This window comes from Panulirus ornatus, chromosome 2 (assembly GCF_036320965.1).
Source record: "Panulirus ornatus isolate Po-2019 chromosome 2, ASM3632096v1, whole genome shotgun sequence".
In the NCBI taxonomy this organism is placed as follows: domain Eukaryota; kingdom Metazoa; phylum Arthropoda; class Malacostraca; order Decapoda; family Palinuridae; genus Panulirus; species Panulirus ornatus.
The window spans coordinates 68,797,093-68,817,680 of NC_092225.1; the positions used below are offsets into that span (position 1 = coordinate 68,797,093).

The window sequence follows — 20,588 nt, forward strand, 5'->3', positions numbered from 1 at the left end:
CTCCTTCCAAAAATTCTTTTCATTCTCCCTAAAATTTAATGATACTCTCTCACCCCAATTCTCATTTGCCCTCTTTTTCACTTCTTGCACCTTTCTCTTGACCTCTGCTGCTTTCTTTTATACATCTCCCAGTCATTTGCACTATTTCCCTGCAAAAATCATCCAAACACCTCTCTCTTCTCTTTATCGCACCACTTACTACCCTTTCTAATCTGCCCACATGCTACATGCATCTTTTGTGCAAGCCATCATTGCTTCCCTAAATATATCCTATTCCATTATCTTGGGGATAGGGGAGAAAGAATACTTCCTACATATTCCCTGCGTGTCATAGAAGGTGACTAAAAGGGGAGTGGGGGGGCTGGAAGTCCTCCCCTCTTGTTTCTAATTTTCCAAAAGAAGGAACAGAGAAGGGGGCTAAGTGAGGATATTTCCTCCAAGGCTCAGTCCTCTGTTCTTAACGCTTCCTCGCAAATGTGGGAAATGGCGAATGTGTGTGTATGTATATATATATATATATATATATATATATATATATATATATATATATATATATATATTTTTTTTTTTTTTTTTTTTTTTTTTTTTTTTTTTTATACTTTGTCGCTGTCTCCCGCGTTTGCGAGGTAGCGCAAGGAAACAGACGAAAGAAATGGCCCAACCCCCCCCATACACATGTACATACACACGTCCACACACGCAAATATACATACCTACACAGCCTTCCATGGTTTACCCCAGACGCTTCACATGCCTTGATTCAATCCACTGACAGCACGTCAACCCCTGTATACCACATCGCTCCAATTCACTCTATTCCTTGCCCTCCTTTCACCCTCCTGCATGTTCAGGCCCCGATCACACAAAATCCTTTTCACTCCATCTTTCCACCTCCAATTTGGTCTCCCTCTTCTCCTCGTTCCCTCCACCTCCGACACATATATCCTCTTGGTCAATCTTTCCTCACTCATTCTCTCCATGTGCCCAAACCATTTCAAAACACCCTCTTCTGCTCTCTCAACCACGCTCTTTTTATTTCCACACATCTCTCTTACCCTTACGTTACTTACTCGATCAAACCACCTCACACCACACATTGTCCTCAAACATCTCATTTCCAGCACATCCATCCTCCTGCGCACAACTCTATCCATAGCCCACGCCTCGCAACCATACAACATTGTTGGAACTACTATTCCTTCAAACATACCCATTTTTGCTTTCCGGGATAATGTTCTCGACTTCCACACATTTTTCAAGGCTCCCAAAATTTTCGCCCCCTCCCCCACCCTATGATCCACTTCCGCTTCCATGGTTCCATCCGCTGACAGATCCACTCCCAGATATCTAAAACACTTCACTTCCTCCAGCCTCTCACCATTCAAACTCACCTCCCAATTGACTTGACCCTCAACCCTACTGTACCTAATAACCTTGCTCTTATTGACATTTACTCTTAACTTTCTTCTTCCACACACTTTACCAAACTCCGTCACCAGCTTCTGCAGTTTCTCACATGAATCCGCCACCAGCGCTGTATCATCAGCGAACAACAACTGACTCACTTCCCAAGCTCTCTCATCCCCAACAGACTTCATACTTGCCCCTCTTTCCAAAACTATATATATATATATATATATATATATATATATATATATATATATATATATATATATATATATATTTTTTTTATTATTATACTTTGTCGCTGTCTCCCGCGTTTGCGAGGTAGCGCAAGGAAACAGACGAAAGAAATGGCCCAACCACCCCCCATACACATGTATATACATACGTCCACACACGCAAATATACATACCTACACAGCTTTCCATGGCTTACCCCAGACGCTTCACATGCCTTGATTCAATCCACTGACAGCACGTCAACCCCGGTATACCACATCGCTCCAATTCACTCTATTCCTTGCCCTCCTTTCACCCTCCTGCATGTTCAGGCCCCGATCACACAAAATCTTTTTCACTCCATCTTTCCACCTCCAATTTGGTCTCCCTCTTCTCCTTGTTCCCTCCACCTCCGACACATATATCCTCTTGGTCAATCTTTCCTCACTCATCCTCTCCATGTGCCCAAACCACTTCAAAACACCCTCTTCTGCTCTCTCAACCACGCTCTTTTTATTTCCACACATCTCTCTTACCCTTACGTTACTCACTCGATCAAACCACCTCACACCACACATTGTCCTCAAACATCTCATTTCCAGCACATCCATCCTTCTGCGCACAACTCTATCCATAGTCCACGCCTCGCAACCATACAACATTGTTGGAACCACTATTCCTTCATACATACCCATTTTTGCTTTCCGAGATAATGTTCTCGACTTCCACACATTCTTCAAGGCTCCCAGAATTTTCGCCCCCTCCCCCACCCTATGATCCACTTCCGCTTCCATGGTTCCATCCGCTGCCAGATCCACTCCCAGATATCTAAAACACTTCACTTCCTCCAGTTTTTCTCCATTCAAACCCACCTCGCAATTGACTTGACCCTCAATCCTACTGTACCTAATAACCTTGCTCTTATTCACATTTACTCTTAACTTTCTTCTTCCACACACTTTACCAAACTCAGTCACCAGCTTCTGCAGTTTCTCACATGAATCAGCCACCAGCGCTGTGTCATCAACGAACAACAACTGACTCACTTCACAAGCTCTCTCATCCCCAACAGACTTCATACTTGCCCCTCTTTCCAAAACTATATATATATATATATATATATATATATATATATATATATATATATATATATATATATATATATATATATATATATATATATATATATGTATATTTGCGTGTGTGGACGTATGTATATACATGTGTATGGGGGGGGGGTTGGGCCATTTCTTTCGTCTGTTTCCTTGCGCTACCTCGCAAACGCGGGAGACAGCGACAAAGTATAATAAAAATAATAATATATATATATATATATATATATATATATATATATATATATATATATATATATATATATGTATATATATATATATATATTTTTTTTTATTATTATACTTTGTCGCTGTCTCCCGCGTTTGCGAGGTAGCGCAAGGAAACAGACGAAAGAAATGGCCCAACCCCCCCCCATACACATGTATATACATACGTCCACACACGCAAATATACATACCTACACAGCTTTCCATGGCTTACCCCAGACGCTTCACATGCCTTGATTCAATCCACTGACAGCACGTCAACCCCGGTATACCACATCGCTCCAATTCACTCTATTCCTTGCCCTCCTTTCACCCTCCTGCATGTTCAGGCCCCGATCACACAAAATCTTTTTCACTCCATCTTTCCACCTCCAATTTGGTCTCCCTCTTCTCCTTGTTCCCTCCACCTCCGACACATATATCCTCTTGGTCAATCTTTCCTCACTCATTCTCTCCATGTGCCCAAACCTTTTCAAAACACCCTCTTCTGCTCTCTCAACCACGCTCTTTTTAATTCCACACATCTCTCTTACCCTTACGTTACTCACTCGATCAAACCACCTCACACCACACATTGTCCTCAAACATCTCATTTCCAGCACATCCATCCTCCTGCGCACAACTCTATCCATAGCCCACGCCTTGCAACCATACAACATTGTTGGAACCACTATTCATTCATACATACCCATTTTTGCTTTCCGAGATAATGTTCTCGACTTCCACACATTCTTCAAGGCCCCCAGAATTTTCGCCCCCTCCCCCACCCTATGATCCACTTCCGCTTCCATGGTTCCATCCGCTGCCAGATCCACTCCCAGATATCTAAAACACTTCACTTCCTCCAGTTTTTCTCCATTCAAACTCACCTCCCAATTGACTTGACCCTCAACCCTACTGTACCTAATAACCTTGCTCTTATTCACATTTACTCTTAACTTTCTTCTTTCACACACTTTACCAAACTCAGTCACCAGCTTCTGCAGTTTCTCACATGAATCAGCCACCAGCGCTGTATCATCAGCGAACAACAACTGACTCACTTCCCAAGCTCTCTCATCCCCAACAGACTTCATACTTGCCCCTCTTTCCAAAACTCTTGCATTTACCTCCCTAACAACCCCATCCATGAACAAATTAAACAACCATGGAGACATCACACACCCCTGCCACAAACCTACATTCACTGAGAACCAATCACTTTCCTCTCTTCCTACACGTACACATGCCTTACATCCTCGATAAAAAATTTTCACTGCTTCTAACAACTTTCCTCCCACACCATATATTCTTAATACCTTCCACAGAGCATCTCTATCAACTCTATCATATGCCTTCTCCAGATCCATAAATGCTACATACAAATCCATTTGCTTTTCTAAGTATTTCTCACATACATTCTTCAAAGCAAACACCTGATCCACACATCCTCGACCACTTCTGAAACCACACTGCTCTTCCCCAATCTGATGCTCTGTACATGCCTTCACCCTCTCAATCAAAACCCTCCCATATAATTTACCAGGAATACTCAACAAACTTATACCTCTGTAATTTGAGCACTCACTCTTATCCCCTTTGCCTTTGTACAATGGCACTATGCACGCATTCCGCCAATCCTCAGGCACCTCACCATGAGTCATACATACATTAAATAACCTTACCAACCAGTCAACAATACAGTCACCCCCTTTTTTAATAAATTCCACTGCAATACCATCCAAACCTGCTGCCTTGCCGGCTTTCATCTTCCGCAAAGCTTTCACTACCTCTTCTCTGTTTACCAAATCATTTTCCCTAACCCTCTCACTTTGCACACCACCTCGACCAAAACACCCTATATCTGCCACTCTATCGTCAAACACATTCAACAAACCTTCAAAATACTCACTCCATCTCCTTCTCACATCACCACTACTTGTTATCACCTCCCCATTTGCGCCCTTCACTGAAGTTCCCATTTGCTCCCTTGTCTTACGCACTTTATTTACCTCCTTCCAGAACATCTTTTTATTCTCCCTAAAATTTAATGATACTCTCTCACCCCAACTCTCATTTGCCCTTTTTTTCACCTCTTGCACCTTTCTCTTGACCTCCTGTCTCTTTCTTTTATACATCTCCCACTCAATTGCATTTTTTCCCTGCAAAAATCGTCCAAATGCCTCTCTCTTCTCTTTCACTAATACTCTTACTTCTTCATCCCACCACTCACTACCCTTTCTAATCAACCCACCTCCCACTCTTCTCATGCCACAAGCATCTTTTGCGCAATCCATCACTGATTCCCTAAATACATCCCATTCCTCATCCACTCCCCTTACTTCCATTGTTCTCACCTTTTTCCATTCTGTACTCAGTCTCTCCTGGTACTTCCTCACACAGGTCTCCTTCTCAAGCTCACTTACTCTCACCACCCTCTTCACCCCAACATTCACTATTCTTTTCTGAAAACCCATACAAATCTTCACCTTCGCCTCCACAAGATAATGATCAGACATCCCTCCAGTTGCACCTCTCAGCACATTAACATCCAAAAGTCTCTCTTTCGCACGCCTGTCAATTAACACGTAATCCAATAATGCTCTCTGGCCATCTCTCCTACTTACATAAGTATACTTATGTATATCTCGCTTTTTAAACCAGGTATTCCCAATCATCAGTCCTTTTTCAGCACATAAATCTACAAGCTCTTCACCATTTCCATTTACAACACTGAACACCCCATGTATACCAATTATTCCCTCAACTGCCACATTACTCACCTTTGCATTCAAATCACCCATCACTATAACCCGGTCTTGTGCATCAAAACCACGAACACACTCATTTAGCTGCTCCCAAAACACTTGCCTCTCTTGATCTTTCTTCTCATGCCCAGGTGCATATGCACCAATAATCACCCACCTCTCTCCATCAACTTTCAGTTTTACCCATATTAATCGAGAATTTAATTTCTTACACTCTATCACATACTCCCACAACTCCTGTTTCAGGAGTATTGCTACTCCTTCCCTTGCTCTTGTCCTCTCACTAACCCCTGACTTTACTCCCCAGACATTCCCAAACCACTCTTCCCCTTTACCCTTGAGCTTCGTTTCACTCAGAGCCAAAACATCCAGGTTCCTTTCCTCAAACATACCACCTATCTCTCCTTTTTTCACATCTTGGTTACATCCACACACATTTAGGCACCCCACTCTGAGCCTTCGAGGAGGATGAGCACTCCCCGCGTGACTCCTTCTTCTGTTTCCCATTTTAGAAAGTTAATACAAGGAGGGGAGGATTTCTGGCCCCCCGCTCCCGTCCCCTCTAGTCGCTTTCTACGACACGCGAGGAATACGTGGGAAGTATTCTTTCACCCCTATCCCCAGGAATAATATACATATATATATACATATTCACATACACACACATACACATACATACGCACATATACACACACACACACATACATATATATACATATGAAAAATGTAAGAAACAATTTAGAAAACTGAAACTTCTAGCTTGAAATGAATGAAAAAAAATGAATGTCACATAATGGTTCAACCTATATATATATTCTTTCTTTCTTTCATACTATTCGCCATTTCCCGCATTAGCGAGGTAGCGTTGAGAACAGAGGACTGGGCCCTTGAGGGAATATCCTCACCTGGGCCCCTTCTCTGTTCCCTCTTTTGGAAAAAAAAAAAAAAAAAAAAAGTGAGAGGGGAGGATTTCCAGCCCCCCGCTCCCTCCCCTTTTAGTCGCCTTCTACGACACGCAGGGAATACGTGGGAAGTATTCTATATATATATATATATATATATATATATATATATATATATATATATATATAGGTTTTATCCCTGGGGATAGGGGATTAAGAATACTTCCCACGTATTCCCTGCGTGTCGTAGAAGGCGACTAAAAGGGGAGGGAGCGGGGGGCTGGAAATCCTCCCCTCTCTTTTTTTTTAAATTTTCCAAAAGAAGGAACAGAGGGGGCCAGGTGAGGATATTCCAAAAAAGGCCCAGTCCTCTGTTCCTAACGCTACCTCGCTAACGCGGGAAATGGCGAATAGTTTAAAAGATTATATATATATATATATATATATATATATATATATATATATATATATATATATATATATATATATATATATTCCCTAGGGATAGGGGAGAAAAAATACTTCCCACATATTCCCTGCGTGTCGTAGAAGGCGACTAAAAGGGAAGGGCGCGGGGGGCTGGAAATCCTCCCCTCTCGTTTTTTTTTTTCCAAAAGAAGGAACAGAGAAGAGGGCCAGGTGAGGATATTCCCTCAAAGTCCCAGTCCTCTGTTCTTAACGCTACCTCGCTATCGCGGGAAATGGCGAATAGTATGAAAAAAGAAAAAAAAATAGAGACGGGGGGGGGGGCAGAAATCCTCCCCTCCTTGTATTCTAACTTTCTAAAATGGGAAACAGAAGATGGAGTCACGCTGGGAGTGCTCATCCTCCTCGAAGTCTCAGATTGGGGTGTCTAAATGTGTGTGGATGTAACCAAGATGTGAAAAAAGGAGAGATAGGTAGTATGTTTGAGGAAAGGAACCTGGATGTTTTGGCTCTGAGTGAAACGAAGCTCAAGGGTAAAGGGGAAGAGTGGTTTGGGAATGTCTGGGGAGTAAAGTCAGGGGCTAGTGAGAGGACAAGAGCAAGGGAAGGAGTAGCAGTACTCCTGAAACAGGAGTTGTGGGAGTATGTGATAGAATGTAAGAAAGTAAATTCTCGATTAATATGGGTAAAACTGAAAGTTGATGGAGAGAGATGGGTGATTATTGGTGCATATGCACCTGGGCATGAGAAGAAAGATCATGAGAGGCAAGTGTTTTGGGAGCAGCTGAATGAGTGTGTTCGTGGTTTTGATGCACAAGACCGGGTTATAGTGATGGGTGATTTGAATGCAAAGGTGAGTAATGTGGCAGTTGAGGGAATAATTGGTATACATGGGGTGTTCAGTGTTGTAAATGGAAATGGTGAAGAGCTTGTAGATTTATGTGCTGAAAAAGGACTGGTGATTGGGAATACCTGGTTTAAAAAGCGAGATATACATAAGTATACGTATGTAAGTAGGAGAGATGGCCAGAGAGCTTTCTTGGATTACGTGTTAATTGACAGGCACGCGAAAGAGAGACTTTTGGAGGTTAATGTGCTGAGAGGTGCAACTGGAGGGATGTCTGATCATTATCTTGTGGAGGCGAAGGTGAAGATTTGTATGGGTTTTCAGAAAAGAAGAAAGAATGTTGGGGTGAAGAGGGTGGTGAGAGTAAGTGAGCTTGGGAAGGAGACTTGTGTGAGGAAGTACCAGGAGAGACTGAGTACAGAATGGAAAAAGGTGAGAACAAAGGAGGTAAGGGGAGTGGGGGAGGAATGGGATGTATTTAGGGAAGCAGTGATGGCTTGCACAAAAGATGCTTGTGGCATGAGAAGCGTGGGAGACGGGTTGATTAGAAAGGGTAGTGAGTGGTGGGATGAAGAAGTAAGATTATTAGTGAAAGAGAAGAGAGGCATTTGGATGATTTTTGCAGGGAAAAAATGCAAATGAGTGGGAGATGTGTAAAAGAAAGAGGCAGGAGGTCAAGAGAAAGGTGCAAGAGGTGAAAAAGAGGGCAAATGAGAGTTGGGGTGAGAGAGTATCATTAAATTGTAGGGAGGATAAAAAGATGTTCTGGAAGGAGGTAAATAAAGTGCGTAAGACAAGGGAACAAATGGGAACTTCAGTGAAGGGGGCTAATGGGGAGGTGATAACAAGTAGTGGTGATGTGAGAAGGAGATGGAGTGAGTATTTTGAAGGTTTGTTGAATGTGTTTGATGATAGAGTGGCAGATATAGGGTGTTTTGGTCATGTGGTGTGCAAAGTGAGAGGGTTAGGGAAAATGATTTGGTAAACAGAGAAGAGGTAGTAAAAGCTTTGCGGAAGATGAAAGCCGGCAAGGCAGCAGGTTTGGATGGTATTGCAGTGGAATTAATTAAAAAAGGGGGTGACTGTATTGTTGACTGGTTGGTAAGTTTATTTAATGTATGTATGACTCATGGTGGGGTGCCTGAGGATTGGCGGAATGCCTGCATAGTGCCATTGTACAAAGGCAAAGGGGATAAGAGTGAGTGCTCAAATTACATATAAAAATATATATATATATAAAAATATATATATAAAATATTTATTTTGCTTTGTCGCTGTCTCCCGCATTTGCGAGGTAGCGCAAGGAAACAGACGAAAGAAATGGCGCAACCCACCCCCATACACAATGTATATACATACACGTCCACACACGCAAATAAACATACCTATACATCTCAATGTACACATATATATACACACACAGACACATACATATATACCCATGCACACAATTCACACTGTCTGCCTTTATTCATTCCCATCGCCACCTCACCACACATGGAATACCATCCCCCTCCCCCCTCATGTGTGCAAGTAGCACTAGGAAAAGACAACAAAGGCCCCATTCGTTCACACAGTCTCTAGCTGTCATGCAATAATGCCCGAAACCACAGCTCCCTTTCCACATCCAGGCCCCACACAACTTTCCATGGTTTACCCCAGACGCTTCACATGCCCTGATTCAATCCACTGACAGCATGTCAACCCCGGTATACCACATCGATCCAATTCACTCTATTCCTTGCCCTCCTTTCACCCTCCTGCATGTTCAGGCCCCGATCACACAAAATCTTTTTCACTCCACCTTTCCACCTCCAATTTGGTCTCCCACTTCTCCTTGTTCCCTCCACCTCCGACACATATATCCTCTTGATCAATCTTTCCTCACTCATTCTCTGCATGTGCCCAAACCATTTCAAAACACCTTCTTCTGCTCTCTCAACCACGCTCTTTTTATTTCCACACATCTCTCTTACCCTTACATTACTTACTCGATCAAACCACCTCACACCACACATTGTCCTCAAACATCTCATTTCCAGCACATCCACCCTCCTGCGCACAACTCTATCCATAGCCCACGCCTCGCAACCATACAACATTGTTGGGACCACTATTCCTTCAAACATACCCATTTTTGCTTTCCGAGATAATGTTCTCGACTTCCACACATTCTTCAAGGCTCCCAGGATTTTCGCCCCCTTCCCCACCCTATGATTCACTTCCGCTTCCATGGTTCCATCCGCTGCCAGATCCACTCCCAGATATCTAAAACACTTTACTTCCTCCAGTTTTTCTCCATTCAAACTTACCTCCCAATTGACTTGACCCTCAACCCTACTGTACCTAATAACCTTGCTCTCATTCACATTTACTCTTAACTCTCTTCTTTCACACACTTTACCAAACTCAGTCACCAGCTTCTGCAGTTTCTCACATGAATCAGCCACCAGCGCTGTATCATCAGCGAACAACTAACTCACTTCCCAAGCTCTCTCATTCACAACAGACTTCATACTTGCCCCTCTTTCCAAAACTCTTGCATTCACCTCCCTAACAACCCCATCCATAAACAAATTAAACAACCATGGAGACATCACACACCCCTGCCACAAACCTACATTCACTGAGAACCAATCACTTTCCTCTCTTCCTACACGTACACATGCCTTACATCCTCGATAAAAACTTTTCACTGCTTCTAACAACTTGCCTCCCACACCATATATTCTTAATACCTTCCACAGAGCATCTCTATCAACTCTATCATATGCCTTCTCCAAATCCATAAATGCTACATACAAATCCATTTGCTTTTCTAAGTATTTCTCACATACATTCTTCAAAGCAAACACCTGATCCACACATCCTCTACCACTTCTGAAACCACTCTGCTCTTCCCCAATCCGATGCTCTGTACATGCCTTCACCCTCTCAATCAATACCCTCCCATATAATTTACCAGAAATACTCAACAAACTTATACCTCTGTAATCTGAGCACTCACTCTTATCCCCTTTGCCTTTGTACAATGGCACTATGCAAGCATTCCGCCAATCCTCAGGCACCTCACCATGAGTCATACATACATTAAATAACCTTACCAACCAGTCAACAATACGGTCACCCCCTTTTTTAATAAATTCTACTGCAATACCATCCAAACCTGCTGCCTTGCCGGCTTTCATCTTCCGCAAAGCTTTTACTACCTCTTCTCTGTTTACCAAATCATTTTCCCTAACCCTCTCACTTTGCACACCACCTCGACCAAAACACCCTATATCTGCCACTCTATCATCAAGCACATTCAACAAACCTTCAAAATATTCACTCCATCTCCTTCTCACATCACCACTACTTGTTATCACCTCCCCATTTGCGCCCTTCACTGAAGTTCCCATTTGCTCCCTTGTCTTACGCACTTTATTTACCTCCTTCCAGAACATCTTTTTATTCTCCCTAAAATTTAATGATACTCTCTCACCCCAACTCTCATTTGCCCTCTTTTTCACCTCTTGCACCTTTCTCTTGACCTCCTGTCTCTTTCTTTTATACATCTCCCACTCAATTGCATTTTTTCCCTGCAAAAATCATCCAAATGCCTCTCTCTTCTCTTTCACTAATAATCTTACTTCTTCATCCCACCACTAACTACCCTTTCTAATCAACCCACCTCCCACTCTTCTCATGCCACAAGCATCTTTTGCACACTCCATCACTGATTCCCTAAATACATCCCATTCCTCCCCCACTCCCCTTACCTCCTTTGTTCTCACCTTTTTCCATTCTGTACTCAGTCTCTCCTGGTACTTCCTCACACAAGTCTCCTTCCCAAGCTCACTTACTCTCACCACCCTCTTCACCCCAACATTCACTATTCTTTTCTGAAAACCCATACAAATCTTCACCTTCGCCTCCACAAGATAATGACCAGACATCCCTCCAGTTGCACCTCTCAGCACATTAACATCCAAAAGTCTCTCTTTCGCGTGCCTGTCAATTAACACGTAATCCAATAAAGCTCTCTGGCAATCTCTCCTACTTACATACATATACTTATGTATATCTCGCTTTTTAAACCAGGTATTCCCTATCACCAGTCCTTTTTCAGCACATAAATCTACAAGCTCTTCACCATTTCCATTTACAACACTGAACACCCCATGTATACCAATTATTCCCTCAACTGCCACATTACTCACCTTTGCATTCAAATCATCCATCACTATAACCCGGTCTTGTGCATCAAAACCACCAACACACTCATTCAGCTGCTCCCAAAACATTTGCCTCTCATGATCTTTCTTCTCATGCCCAGGTGCATATGCACCAATAATCACCCACCTCTCTCCATCAACTTTCAGTTTTACCCATATTAATCTAGAATTTATTTTCTTACATTCTATCACATACTCCCACAACTCCTGTTTCAGGAGTACTGCTACTCCTTCCCTTGCTCTTGTCCTCTCACTAACCCCTGACTTTACTCCCAAGACATTCCCAAACCACTCTTCCCCTTTACCCTTGAGCTTCGTTTCACTCAGAGCCAAAACATCCAGGTTCCTTTCCTCAAACATACTACCTATCTCTCCTTTTTTCACATCTTGGTTACATCCACACACATTTAGACACCCCAGTCTGAGCCTTCGAGGAGGATGAGCACTCCCCGCGTGACTCCTTCTTCTGTTTCCCATTTTAGAAAGTCAAAAATACAAGGAGGGGAGGATTTCTGGCCCCCCGCTCCCGTCCCCTCTAGTCGCCTCTAGTGTATATATAAGTGGATGGGCAATTCTTCGTCTGTTTCCTGGTGATACTTCGCTGACATGGGAAATAGCGATCAAGTATAATTAATAAATACTTTCTTTGTAAGAGGAATGTTGTGGATATGGGAAAAAAACACTGGACATCATCTAAATATCATCAAATGATTATCATTTTTGTTCAAAATTGTCTCCTTATGAGAATCAAATTTTCAAATCCATCAAACTATTATGCTTAATGAACAAGAACTTATTTTCAAGCTGAATTTGATTTGTTACAAAATGAAAGAAAACAATATTGAAATCCATTACAAAATGAAGGAAAACAATACTGAAATCCACAGTCCCTAGAATCAGGCACTGCTTATATTCTAAAGGTTCACACTTTTTAAAAATATGAGCCACAGACGGTGGTCTGAATACATCACACCATAACAGTGTTTTACATTATTAATGCAGGTTCTTGATATCATTTGTTTGTAAGATACATGGCATAAGTGTAAAAAAAAAAAAAAAAATTTCATGAACATTTACTTAAATCATAGAACAATACAAACCCAAAAATCCTTCCTTGTTTATATTCCCAAAAAGTATCATGCTACCAGTGTCCCTAAGAATCACTCAGGTGATGCATCAATGTAACCTGTAAGACTTCCATTTTCCAAATAATGGTTGATGCAATATCCTTCCTCTTTACAACATTACTACCTGCACTATCACAAGGAGGGAGTTTATGAAACTATCATAGGATTAACTCAAAAAAGCAAAAAACTGTACAACTTTTTGTTCAGACAGAAGGAATGGTAGCATGGACAACTGAATTACAAAGTATTGTACACAGAAATGCCAACTTGATAAAACAATCTCACAAATGTAAAAGGAAACCATGAGATCTGCCAATATTAGTAGCAAACTGACCAACATGAAAACCTTCAAATGTCTACCTTCCAGCTGATGCTCTTCTTCACATATGCACAAAACTTATTTGAGCACATTACACTCAAGGCTGTTGAGATATTCAGATTATACTGACACTATTCATTTTTCCATGTATACAGTAGTATCTTTTACATGAACATTAGATTAGCAAATTACCAGATAATGAAGCATATGTGGGTTTTTGATATTCTACATATAAATGAGATGTTTTATGATATTATCATTACTGTCATGTTCAATAACAACATTTATCCTATGCCTTATCAATAACTTAACTGGCTGCCTTCATACATGTGTCTCACATGCCTTATCAATAACTTAACTGGCTGCCTTCATACATGTGTCTCACATAAAACTCACATGTAATCACCTATTTGTACAGAACAAGTAAGGGGTTTTACATACTCATGGGGGACAAATCTCTAGAACTATATCACACAACTTCTTAAATTCCTGCATGCTGTCTGCACTGACCATGTCTTCAGTTATTTCATTCCATTCATCCACCAATTATGCCATAAAAGTATTTTTTCAAAATTATTCATTTATTTGCTTTGTCGCTGTCTCCCGCGTTAGCGAGGTAGCGCAAGGAAACAGATGAAAAAAATGGCCCAGCCCACCCACGTACACATGTATATACATACATGTCCACACACGCCAATATACATACCTATACATCTCAACGTATACATATATATACACATACAGACATATACATATATACACATGTACATAATTCATAGTCTGCCTTTATTCATTCCCACCGCCACCCACCCCAACTCTCATTTGCCCTCTTTTTCACCTCTTGTACCTTTCTCTTGACCTCCTCCCTCTTTCTTCTATACATCTCCCATTCATTTGCATTATTTCCAAATGCCTCTCTCTTCTCTTTCACTAAAAATCTTACTTCTTCATCCCACCACTCACTACCCTTCCTAATCTGCCCACCTCCCTCCAAAGCTTCTCATGCCACAAGCATCTTTTGGCACAAGCCAAATTTTTTGTTCCGTCCTTTGGCAGTTCTATCTCTACACCTCTAATAGAACTGTTAATTTTCAACATCATCATTCTGTTTTAAAAACCTTAAAGGCTGTGATTACTTCACCCCTAACTCTTCCCTTTCTGAAGCTGAGTAAATTTAAGGCCTCAAGCCTTTCCCTTAACTTAGCTTTTTTTTTTATTCTACTATCATATTTGTTGCTCTTCTCTGGGCCTTCTCTATTAACACTTAGTGTGTATTTAGGTGGAGTGACCAAACTTGAGAAGCATATTCTAGTTGTGGGCTTATGAATCATGCGTACAGCTTGCTGAATATTTCTTTGCCCAAGACCTTTAATGCAATTCCATTAGTTGGTAGAAGACTGTTGGGCTCAAACTATTCTCCTAGGGTGAGGCTCTAGCAATCGGATAGGGACAATGTTAATTCAAGTCCTGACATACAGATTCCTGCAACTTATTTCCTGCTAAATGATAATCATGTTCAAGCCATCTTTTGCTTAGGCCCATCCTCAGTACTTTCCAAGCTCTCAGGTTGAATTTTATCGACTAGTTACCCAACCAACTCTGGACTCTGTTTAAGGTCTCCTTGTAAGCTGATGCAATGCTCCATGCATTTCATTTCCCTCATGACCTTTGCAATATCTGCAACATATAGAAGAAGGAATCCATACCTTCTAGCATGGTTTCCTCTTTCTAGGTAGTAGTTGTTAGGCAACCAACAACCAGGGAGGTATATTACCCATACTATCCACCTGGGTATCAACAGGGTTAGTGGTGGCTCTTTCTTTCCTGTCTCACCTACATATGGGACCACTAGCATTCTGTCCACAAACCTACAATCTCTCCTTGTCATACATAGAACCTGACAACACTTAACTCACACAGCTCAATCTTTATAATTCTTACATTTTCCTGCAGTAAGCACTATGTGCTGGACTTGCCTTTTAGCAAAATGGAAGCAATTGACAGAAGTAGTGGGTAGGAAAATTTAGGCTGGAGCATTAGGTAGAAACATTAAGGAGAGGTAGTAGGCAGGAACACTGGCCTTAAGCATCAGGTAGTAGTCAAGAGAAACATCAGGTAGGAGCCTTTGCAAAAACAGTGCTAGAGTTGCCCTCTGCCAGTAGCCTGTTAAGGGTGAGGCACTAAAGTCTCAATAGTTATGGAGACTCTATTGCCATGGCTACCCCTTAAAGGAGATCCAGGTAGGAACAGGTGTCAGAGATATATATAGACACACAGACACACCTTCTGGGAATTTTTTATAAAATGAAAAAGGAAAATTTGGCAAATGGCTGCCGTTATATCCTCCTAATTCCATATGATATGCCTTAACATTGCCAAGTTAATGCTATGCTACTTTAGGTTACAGTTACGTAAAGTTAGTTATAATAGGTTGTTTGGTTTGGTTACATCAGGTAAGGTTTGCTTATCCTACTGTTAAAATAGGTTAGTTCAATTTAGGTTTGGTTCATATGTTTAATTCCATATCACTATCAGCATTGCAAAATGGCTACTTCTGTTTAAGGAGGTTTATACAGTTTGGTGTGATTTACGAAATACAAGCTCAAGAAGACTGATCTATCTAATCTTTGTTTTACATTCCATACAGTGATACTACCATATCAAGACTTGTAGGGTCAAAGTAAAAGTAGGTGATATATATGTAATAAAAGAACCGACAGAAACCTTGCCTAACCTCCCTAACACTCAAGAATTATTTTGATGTTCAATTTTCGAGTTAAAATGAATATGCACCATCAGCATGATGGCAGGTGTAAACATACAGAAGACAGAGCAATCCTTGGTAAAGAATAAAATGTCAATAGGATCTCTTGATATCTTAAATTGTATCATCTACTTTTATATTAATCAAATCCACATTGTCACTAATATACTCAACTGTTATCACCTTAATTAATATCAAAATAATGTCTAATGTTCCATATATGTTATATTCTTACATTACCAAAGCATTGCATACCACAATGTCAATATTAAAAGCTAACATCAATACGGAATTAATATAAATTACCCATTACCCTTACTTATATGTTTTGGTTTCGAATGTGGTATATTCTTATGTTTACATATCTTTGCCCCAGAACTACTATCCCCACCCCCCACACCACTTCAAAACCCAGCCCAGTTCCTTGCTCTTGTTGTCATCTCTGCATCTACAAATGAACTGAACAGGTGGTTGGAGTTATGCAGTTTTATCCTAACGTAACGATGCAAAGCTTGAGCAATACATTAACCCCAAACGTTGCTTATTTGTTCAAGATATTAAAAAAAAAATCACAGCCGGTCATCGGCTGTAGCAAGCAATGACGCAACATAAATCATTAATGTGTCAACCTCAATAAAGTGGTTCAAAAGGAAGAATGGTCTTCATATTCGTATATTCATACTATTCCATCCACACTATAATTCTTCATTTACTCTAATCAGGAAAATCTAAACGCCGGTATGAGGCACTACATCAACATTGTTTATCTAAATGTCTTCACTTACACTGAGCAGGAGGCATCAAAACATACGTCCGGAAGAAATGGCTATTCTTAGCCCGGCTCTTAGCAATGTTGGCTAGTGGTTTGGACACCTGTTTAATAACTAAAGTACCCAATTTTGCGAGGGGAAATACTGCCATCTCCTGCCGAATTCTACGTATCACAAACGGCCAGGTACTTGGTAGCAATGACCACTCGTACCGACTGACGACCACATCCAGCAGCTGGCGGAACACTCTCAACGAACAAACAACTCTAGCGAACGCATCTTGCTATCTAGCAAATGTTTCCTTCACTCCTAATGGAAGTATAAATTCTTCTGGATTCGTCTCAAAAAATCATTCTCAAGAGAAAAGGGGACCACGTCCACAAAGAATCTTAATGCTTTAATCTTGGTATATTGCTATGCAAGACTACAGGGGGGTCATTTCCAGCAATTATTTGTACGAAGTCTTGTCAACTTATTGAAAACTACAGTAAAATCATACTCTGTATTTCACTGTTTTATATAGTATGAAACTTTATTCTTATCAAACAAATAGTTTTGTTCAAATCATCTTAAATGTAAATACGTATTAGAAAGCAAAAACTGTTGCCTATTGGCCTGTGCAAGGCACTATAGCATAGAAGGAATACCACAGAGCTTCTATAATCAACTAAAGTTGACCAGAAATCAAAAGTATCATTAAACTACTACAAATGATCCAGGTTATCCATCGACCTATTCATCAGTATGCCATTTCGTTTCCCATTCTCTTGGAGTCGGCCTTCAAACCAACATACTCTCAGACTCATGCTGTGTACCTTAGTGCGTTGAATGAAACAGAAACGTTCATATTTACTGTTTTCAAGCCCAGTTACTTTGTGAATACGTATACATTCTGAATCCGTGCCGGTGTTTTTAGACACATCGTCTGTTAACTGGCTACTTTTCAATTAAGCGATTCATGTTGCCCGTCAAGAGTATTATAACGTCACGATCATGTATATGTCAGCATGTAGTCGAGAACTTTATTTCAACAGTCTAGTTCAGTATTGGCAATTGGCAACTAAAGTGGCAGAAATCTTAGCGGGTTGGCAAGAAAGAGGGCCAAAGCCCCATAAACATCGCACATGACAACCTGGGCTCATTTTAATTGGGTCGTGCAATAACAGGTAAAGGTTACAACTAGGGTTTACTGTGTTGCGTAAACCAAAGAAGGCAAAGTGGAAAAAAAACTCAGCTCCCATAACCCTTCCATGTCGTCAATGATTAAAATGACTAATTGGGCTTATTTTGATTGACAATAAATGGCGATACCAGCGACGATGTCCTCTGCATCATACACGAATGAAGAGTGACGCCCGGAAACCTCGCGTGTGACGTCAAAAGTGACCTTTGGCAACTTCAGCAGCGCAACAACAGATGACGACACCAGAGGTCCCCTCACCCCCAACACCACCCCTAACTCATGCAACGTTTATCCTTTTCAAAAGTTCGCGCGACGTTCAAATCACGGTTGCACGTGGTAGGGTGTTTAATGTCACTAGAAAAAAAGATAAAACAAACCATACAATTCCATGGGTTTCATAAATATGGAGCTCAGTATGTAAATCGGTTAGTAGTTTTGACTGATGTCATCATGCATATTTTCACATACTGAAGGGGAAAAAAAGGTGAAAGGGATAAAAATAGTGAAGAATAAATTTATTTGCCGAGACCGTCATTATTCATACCACTTCTGTACACAAGGTTCCATCGCATCCGATCCATCATTCCTCTAACATCGAATTAAATGTCCCTGCAAAATATATAATTCCATGTGATCGTGCATGGATATTTCAAGTTACAGAAATGATTGGGACCAGATGCAATGAAATCCTTTAGTACATAGATTTGATATAAATGAAAACATTGGTCTCATTTTGTGAATCAATCAACCATTTCATCCCCCGGTCACAAGGACCATATGAATGATAATCAGAGACTAAGACACACCACAATTGGCTTAAAAGTTGTTCATATCAAACCATATTTTCTGTGATCAACATTGAGATGCTATGTATTTTCTAACAATACATAGTAAGGTCCGACTCTAAATTGACTAAAGGCACTCCAGTGATATATAGCTACTTATATCACTGTAGAATATATGGTGTGGGAGGCAAGTTGTTAGAAGCAGTGAAAAGTTTTTATCGAGGATGTAAGGCATGTGTACGTGTAGGAAGAGAGGAAAGTGATTGGTTCTCAGTGAATGTAGGTTTGCGGCAGGGGTGTGTGATGTCTCCATGGTTGTTTAATTTGTTTATGGATGGGGTTGTTAGGGAGGTAAATGCAAGAGTCCTGGAAAGAGGGGCAAGTATGAAGTCTGTTGGGGATGAGAGAGCTTGGGAAGTGAGTCAGTTGTTGTTCGCTGATGATACAGCGCTGGTGGCTGATTCATGTGAGAAACTGCAGAAGCTGGTGACTGAGTTTGGTAAAGTGTGTGGAAGAAGAAAGTTAAGAGTAAATGTGAATAAGAGCAAGGTTATTAGGTACAGTAGGGTTGAGGGTCAAGTCAATTGGGAGGTGAGTTTGAATGGAGAAAAACTGGAGGAAGTGAAGTGTTTTAGATATCTGGGAGTGGATCTGTCAGCGGATGGAACCATGGAAGCGGAAGTGGATCATAGGGTGGGGGAGGGGGCGAAAATTTTGGGAGCCTTGAAAAATGTGTGGAAGTCGAGAACATTATCTCGGAAAGCAAAAATGGGTATGTTTGAAGGAATAGTGGTTCCAACAATGCTGTATGGTTGCGAGGCGTGGGCTATGGATAGAGTTGTGCGCAGGAGGATGGATGTGCTGGAAATGAGATGTTTGAGGACAATGTGTGGTGTGAGGTGGTTTGATCGAGTAAGTAACGTAAGGGTAAGAGAGATGTGTGGAAATAAAAAGAGCGTGGTTGAGAGAGCAGAAGAGGGTGTTTTGAAATGGTTTGGGCACATGGAGAGAATGAGTGAGGAAAGATTGACCAAGAGGATATACGTGTCGGAGGTGGAGGGAACGAGGAGAAGAGGGGGAACAAATTGGAGGTGGAAAGATGGAGTGAAAAAGATTTTGTGTGATCGGGGCCTGAACATGCAGGAGGGTGAAAGGAGGGCAAGGAATAGAGTGAATTGGAGCGATGTGGTATACAGGGGTTGACGTGCTGTCGGTGGATTGAATCAAGGCATGTGAAGCGTCTGGGGTAAACCATGGAAAGCTGTGTAGGTATGTATATTTGCGTGTGTGGACGTGTGTATGTACATGTGTATGGGGGGGGGGGTTGGGCCATTTCTTTCGTCTGTTTCCTTGCGCTACCTCGCAAATGCGGGAGACAGCGACAAAGTATAAAAAAAAAAAAAAAAAAAAAATATCTATTTCATTTACTAATACAAGAAATCCATGTCAGCTATCTGGTTATAGTGGAGAATAGTGACCTCAAATCTGGTGTCTTCCTCTCACATGAATTTTGTCACTGATACAAAGCAATTTCAATTA

General features: G+C 41.2%; 1 protein-coding gene across 3 annotated transcripts in view; it reads right to left on the minus strand.

Moving 5' to 3' along the window:
• Positions 1-17,296, minus strand: part of LOC139756905 (optic atrophy 3 protein homolog) — a 37,903-nt gene extending 20,607 nt beyond the window's left edge. The window contains exon 1 of one of the 3 annotated variants that reach the window (XM_071676835.1): positions 17,097-17,264. Coding sequence is in view for 1 of the 3 variants with exons in the window: in XM_071676827.1 (XP_071532928.1) it covers positions 17,097-17,232 (136 nt within the window). In the remaining 2 variants the exon portion in view is untranslated. Of the gene's footprint in view, positions 1-17,096 lie in introns of all 3 variants that reach the window. The other 2 variants (XM_071676827.1, XM_071676817.1) reach the window with 2 other exon arrangements.
• Between the last annotated feature and the right edge of the window lie 3,292 nt (positions 17,297-20,588).